The 6,730-nt window shown below is 37.0% G+C and overlaps 1 protein-coding gene across 1 annotated transcript; it reads right to left on the bottom strand.

Annotated features, from left to right (window-relative positions):
• Positions 1 to 1,069: 1,069 nt before the first annotated feature.
• Positions 1,070 to 2,362, bottom strand: LOC308706365 (galanin receptor 2a; the record flags this gene model as incomplete). Its single annotated transcript, XM_081391959.1, has 1 exon — positions 1,070 to 2,362. One exon carries the CDS (start codon positions 2,360 to 2,362, stop codon positions 1,070 to 1,072), a length of 1,293 nt encoding a protein of 430 aa, XP_081248085.1.
• Between the last annotated feature and the right edge of the window lie 4,368 nt (positions 2,363 to 6,730).

Genomic DNA, 6,730 nt, shown 5'->3' with positions numbered 1-6,730 from the left:
CAGTTCCTATAAAAAGAATCATTTTTTATTCGATTTTAGAATATTTTAAAGAACATTTTTAACTACAACCCAGATAACAATTATTTTTTGCTGAGGTTCCCATTACGTTTGAACATTACTTTGAACGTTTTCTAAATGTTTGGGGAAAAAAATATACAAATGTTAAGGAAACATTACATTTAATCATTCTGCAAACATTATGGGAATGTTACTTTGAAATGTGATTTTTTTTTTTTGTGCTAACGTTATGAGAACATTATTAAACACCTGATAATTTTGAACGAACGTTCCAGTAATGTTACTGAAAAAAAGTGCCAAAGTTCTGAGAATGTTCTCTGTGGGACTGGAATGACGCCATGGATCTACAATAGATGCCAGTAAAGAACCTTTATTTTTAAGAGTGTTGAACTGTTCTGCCCACCAAATATAGGAGCTTCAGAAAGACTGTAAAAGTGGCGCAGTGATCAAAATGTATAACAGTAGGAATATTTATGTGATCTTTAGATTTCTGGTGGGGAGGAGCTGGTGGAATAACAGACAACCACACGTCAGGGCTAAAGCCCCTCAGCGGTACCATTAATCCTGCTTGAGCCACACATTCTGGGTTTGCAATTTTCCACTCGTATATTGACTATATTCAGAACAAATCTGGTATTCGTTTATTTAACAGAAAATAATTACAAAAGAAAACGACAAAACAGCCAAGATAGATATAGCCTATAATTCACAGTAACACTTTATAATAACTTTGATTAATAACTGTTATTAGGCTACTCATTTTTTTAGCTAGACTTTTAACTGAAATTGTAATGCTGAAAAGTATTTAAATAATGCAAATAATAAATAGTATGTTCACATATCAGACTTTTGTTCGCTATTCAGTTAGAAAAGCAAAGAAATTTAAAACATACTGAAATGTAGGCCAACATGAACTACTCTATTACGCGTCACGTGATGTTTGTTAATGATGTATCAATGAAAGTTATTATAAAGCATCACCCTTTTCACATTTCCATGATTGTTTCAAGTCTGTCTGTATTGGGCTATATAAATTCTCCTTCTCCCCCAGTTAAATACTCTCACACACAGTCGTTGCAGACACGCTTTTACTTCTGGTCAGTCTGAAAACAGTATAGCTCCTTGTCTCTGAAGAAAATCTCCCAGAAGAGCCAGAGTTGCGCTGCTGGATTTTAGAGGCAGAATTTCTTATTGAAGACCTATTGGTCAAACTCATGACAGATGAGATCTTCTCTCTGTAGCTCTCTCTGAACCTTTTGGCCGATCTGTACAAGTTTCCGATGAAGCAGTAGCAAAGAGGGTTGAGGGATGAGTTGGTGAGACCCAGCCATTGCGCAAAGGGTCTGCTCTGGAGAATCCAGTGATGTTCATCGCTGCTCATCTCGTCGTTTCGATCAGGGGAGCTGGGAATGTTGGAGTCGATCCAGATGTCCACGGCATAAAGCGGCAGCCAGGAGAAAGTGAACAGCAACACGAGCGCAAAGACCATTTTGGCGATCCTCTTGCGCGTTTTCAGGCGCGAACTCGAGGAGGTTTGCGCGAGCTGGTTGGGATCTGATATTGATGATGTGCCTCCTCTACTCAATTTCCAACCGGTCAAAAAGCAAATGACCAGGTTAAAGACCACAGGGAATCCATACAACGCGCAGAAGAGCAAAAAGTTGTAACCCTGGCGCAGTTTGATTTTAGACCAGCTCTCCACGCACACAGTCACTGTATGCAGTCCGTCTAGTAGGGAAAGCGTCTTAGTCGTGTTCATGAAAAACAACGGCAAACACAGTGCAGAAGATACGATCCACACCACAGCTATCATGCATATCATTCTGCTGGTCGTAAAGAAAGATCTGGCGTGCAGGGGACTGTGGACGCTGTAGTATCTGTTCAAACTAATCGCGGCCAGACTCAGAACACTGGCTGAGACTGATACCGCTTGAACGAACGGCACAGCTCGACACAGAAACTCTCCAAACACCCAGGCGTTGTACACCTGAAGTCCTAAGTTAACCGGCATGCAGACGCACACCACCATCATGTCGCACACCGCCAGGTTCACCAGGAGTCTCCTGGTGGCTGACGCTCCAGACAAGCGGTTCCTTCGGCGCGTCAGGACCCACAGAGCCATTATATTCCCCACCAGTCCGGTCACGAATGATAGCACATACATCACCATTAAAACTATAGTGTCCGGTTCATGTCCCGCAAAAAGAAAGTCGATGGAGAAAGGCGTCAAATCATGGGTAGTCCCGTTCTTCTGGAGATGGCCCCAAAGAGAAAAGTTGTTAGGAAATAAGCGTCCGAATGTGCTGTAAATGCTCGAGGAGTTCATGTTTCCTCTGTGTGCCATTTCATCTGACCATCCGCTTATTGAGGATCTCCATAACGCCCCCACCCCTCAGGAATATGATAAAAGAGCAATGATTCACCAGAGGAAATATCTATCTATCTATCTATCTATCTATCTATCTATCTATCTATCTATCTATCTATCTATCTATCTATCTATCTATCTATCTATCTATCTATCTATCTATCTATCTATCTATCTATCTATCTATCTATCATCTATCTATCTAACTGAATAGGCTATATACCTTATGCATACCTTAAATAGGCACATGCTATTGTCTAGATTTATATTTTAAAGTATAAATTACATATTAATATTAGAGAAGTGCAACTAACTGGGTCTGTCAGCAGTGTCATGTCTGTCTATCTAAATTCAATGAGATATGAAAATGAAAATGTTGAAAATGAAAATGTTTTTTATAATTCTAAATATGCCCAAAATATTATTTGTCGATAAGAGTTATTATATAGCAAGTATAAGTAGCATTGTATATAAAAACAATAAAAGTAAATGAAAAACCCTTATTTAGCTAATAGTAAATAAAACGTTTTTATGTGTGATGCTGTTTCACACATTTAAAGGCAAATAGCCGCCATACAGGAAGAATTATGGGAACACACACAAAAAAAATCTCTCTCGCTTTCTCTTTCTCACATCTGACAGTTACTAACCAAATGTAGAGATGTATGCAAGATCATGAAGATGTATGAACACATATCCCAGACATCATGTACCAATCCTGACTGAAATGTTTTCAGATTCACTCACTGAAACCAGTTCTATTTATATTTACTTAATGCTTTGTTAACAGACAATATCTAAATTACAGAATTGATATATAATTCTGTAATTTAGATAATATAATTCTGTAATTCTGTAATTAATTCAGTTCAATCAAATGCTTGTCACTTTTTACAGTGATTTTGCAGGCAGCACATTTATAATGTTAAAACATTATACAATTATTATTTCCGTCTATAATATCTGATTGCATTAGTCATGTTCGAAGCTGTTGCTATATACAGCCACATGTAGAGGCTAATGAGCTATTTCACTTGGCAGAAGAATCGTTCATTATGAATTAATGTAATTATCTTTTCAACATTTGTGTCTTATCTTATTGCTGTTGCCACCATTTATAAAAGCAATAAGCCACTCGAGGCCACCTTACATGTTTTCTTAAAGAAATGTGTTTCTATTGTGTTTTTATTACATTTTAGGATACTTTGAATTAACGATGAAATGAATGAACATTTGCCTTAATTGCCTTTGCTATGTTAATATTTATGAACAAAAAAGCATTATTTCTTCACACACCTCAAAACTAACACATTGTGTTCCAATCTACCAAGCAGCAGTGATGAACAGACTTACATAACAGGCCTGCTGTCAAAGTGTTTTTATTCACTTATTCACATCACTGACATGTCAGCTTCAGCCTACAACATGACTAATTTGAGAACTAATAATGATTTGTTCATTATATCAGACACTAAAAGACCATTTCTTGAGTAAGGTGGGAAGGCACATGATGTGATTTGAGCGTCACTGTCTGGCAAGCAGATTCATCTTACGATTTCCATCACATCTGATAGAGCAAATTGATTTCGCCCACATTTTTATTACTTTCCCATGCATCATAAAGCAATGCCCGCGCTAAATGCACTGTAGTGGTGTAGTTTGTCCTCCACTCAATAAACTCATTGCATTTAATGGTGACAATGATGATCTAAGTGTCATCCTTCATAAATAGTGTTTTTATCTCTCCTTTCCACTGCCTAAATGACATGTTAAATGTAAATTATTATGCAAATTTCGTATTTAACTGATGTTTTGCATTTTCCTGTCATTTATCCATTTTTGTTTTTAAAAGCAGCATTCACTACATGCAACATGAGGGAATAACATCAAATCTTATGACATTTTGTAAAGAAGCAGGTCTAGGCTCAAGAATTAAATGTATAACAATTTTTCTCAATCACTTTGGCATTGAGATATCAGACTCAAGAGAGAGAGAGAGAGAGAGAGAGAGAGAGAGAGAGATGGATGATTAACATCTCAAAGCTTTTATTGAACAGTGTCCAAAACAGGGTATAGACCACAAACAATGTGCAGTGCAGTATAATTCCAGGCTTTGTTTGCAGGAGATGAGAAAGGATGTTACTTCAATTGGTCAGTAAACCCTGGAGTTAAAAATAATTAAATGGTTTGAGTAAAGCCAACTCAAATTAAACAAATTAGTTCAATCAAATTAACTTTTTTGAGTATTTAGAACTTTCTTTTTCTTTTGCGTTCACAAAAAAAAAGAAAAAAGAAAAAAAAAGAATGACACATTTTAAGTAATCTGAATTGTTTTCAGCTTCATGAGCTTGTTTCTTTTAATTTAGACAAACTGAAATTTAACTGAAACTGGGCTGGGATTTCTATTTCCCAGCATGCTTTGCCACGACACTCTCAAAAGGGAGAGTAAATGTTAAAATAAAGTGTTATAGAATGCTTTTGGTGCAAGATTAATGATAAGTGTGAGATTTAGTGTTTAATGTTTTGTTATGTAAGTATAGAAGAGTTTCTGTAGGGTTAAAATCATGGTGACGAGTGGAGCATGAAGCATTGTGTTACCAATTAGCAAGCTAGCATTTATTGAATTAGCTAGTTAAAGCAAGCCAAGTTTCTACTACTAAAAATATTGAAATTGAGATTGCATGATCATTTTAAGTTAAATGCATGGATAAGTTTACTCAAGAACAATTAAAATATATGAGTGCAAAATAAAAAATCTGCAAGTTATGCTTACTTAAACTTTAAATTTCTTAACTTAAACATTTTGATGTAACTGATTACCTAAATTTTTTTGAGTTTTGCCAACTTATTCGGGTTTACAGTGTATCCAAATACACACATCTTTTGGTTGCCTTTAGATTGATAATGTCTTTGTCTTACAGGATAGCGGGAACGCTGGAGGGACGCTGCAGATGGAGAGCAGACAGGGGAACAAGGAATACAGGAACTTGGAGAAATCACAGAAGGTAAACATCTCGGGTGAGTACTGAGTAGACAGGTAAGTAATCCATAGTCCAAGTCACTGACCAGACCAATGGCAGAGGCTGAGGTCTCTTACTGTGGTTCAGGTGCAGAACATGCAAAACTGTCCCTCATCAAATAAGACATTTTTGTCATGCATCTTTACAATGTCAAGAACCTAATCATTTGTCAAGCAGTGTAAGAGTATCATTCATTTAATCCAATACTCTAGAGCAACACAATCGTCAGCAGTCAAAAGGGTCATGTGAAATTAAAATGCATCATTTGTTTAATAAGTCTTGAGTGCTCAGGTCTAATTTCCCAGGCTGACCTCAAACTATAAACTAACAACAGCACTTCAGTTCTTTCACCATCCACCGACAGTTTCGAGATTATTTGTGGCTTGGGAATGGCACCATCTCTATTTTTTATTCACCGCCTGCTTCTTTCACACATTAGTCTTCAAAGGATCCATTTGAAAGTGCCATAAGACATTTGGATTAGATTGGAGAGATGGCACTCTTTTTCACAAGGTAATGCCTTTAGTGGTGAGTCAGTTATTGTGTTTATCATCCTGGCAAGCTGTGCTCTGTACTGGGCTAGACATTATAGAGAACCATTGACATGAGTAATCTTCTGGCCTGAAACATCTGCATTCTTTAGATTAACACCAGAGTGCAAAATGAGAACAAATGAATAAATTAAATAAATTAAACGGTCCATCAACTTCTGTTGCACAGATGAACAGTTCAGTGATTTCCAGTAAATGTTTAATTCTGTAGAATTTGTTTGGAACTACATTATGTAACTCTAATCTACTGCTGTGTTTTCAGTTGCCAGTTAAGGAGTTATATAGACTTCATCTTATTAAAAAAAAAAAGAAAATAGCAATATATTTTATTTTTTAATAAAATATTAATTTTATTAATAAAAATGTCCTGAAAGAATGAATGAGGTGTTTAAACACCACTTCCTCTTTAAAAAAGGGGAGGAGACCGAAAGAAACTCTGGGTTTACTAAAGAAAACCTGCTCCCGACCAGGGGTGCGTTTCCCGAAAGCATCGTTGGCCAACTATGGTCGCAAGTTCCGTCGTTACCAATAGAGTTCAATGGACATTGCGATGAACTTGCGACCATAGTTGGCCATAGTTTGCGACCATAGTTGGCCAACGAGAAGGGTACGCCGAAGGGTACGCGCGCTACACACAGCCTACGACGTAGCTACGGCGTAAGTTCGACGCAGAAGTATAAATTGGGCTTTAGAATGAGAGGTTACCATGGTAACTGACTCTGAGTATTCACCTTATTTTTAACGGAAATACGGACGCAGCCAGTTGACGGTAT

Source organism: Scardinius erythrophthalmus (assembly GCF_964197995.2).
Source record: "Scardinius erythrophthalmus genome assembly, chromosome: 18".
In the NCBI taxonomy this organism is placed as follows: domain Eukaryota; kingdom Metazoa; phylum Chordata; class Actinopteri; order Cypriniformes; family Leuciscidae; genus Scardinius; species Scardinius erythrophthalmus.
This window is presented reverse-complemented; position numbering and strand designations above follow the sequence as displayed.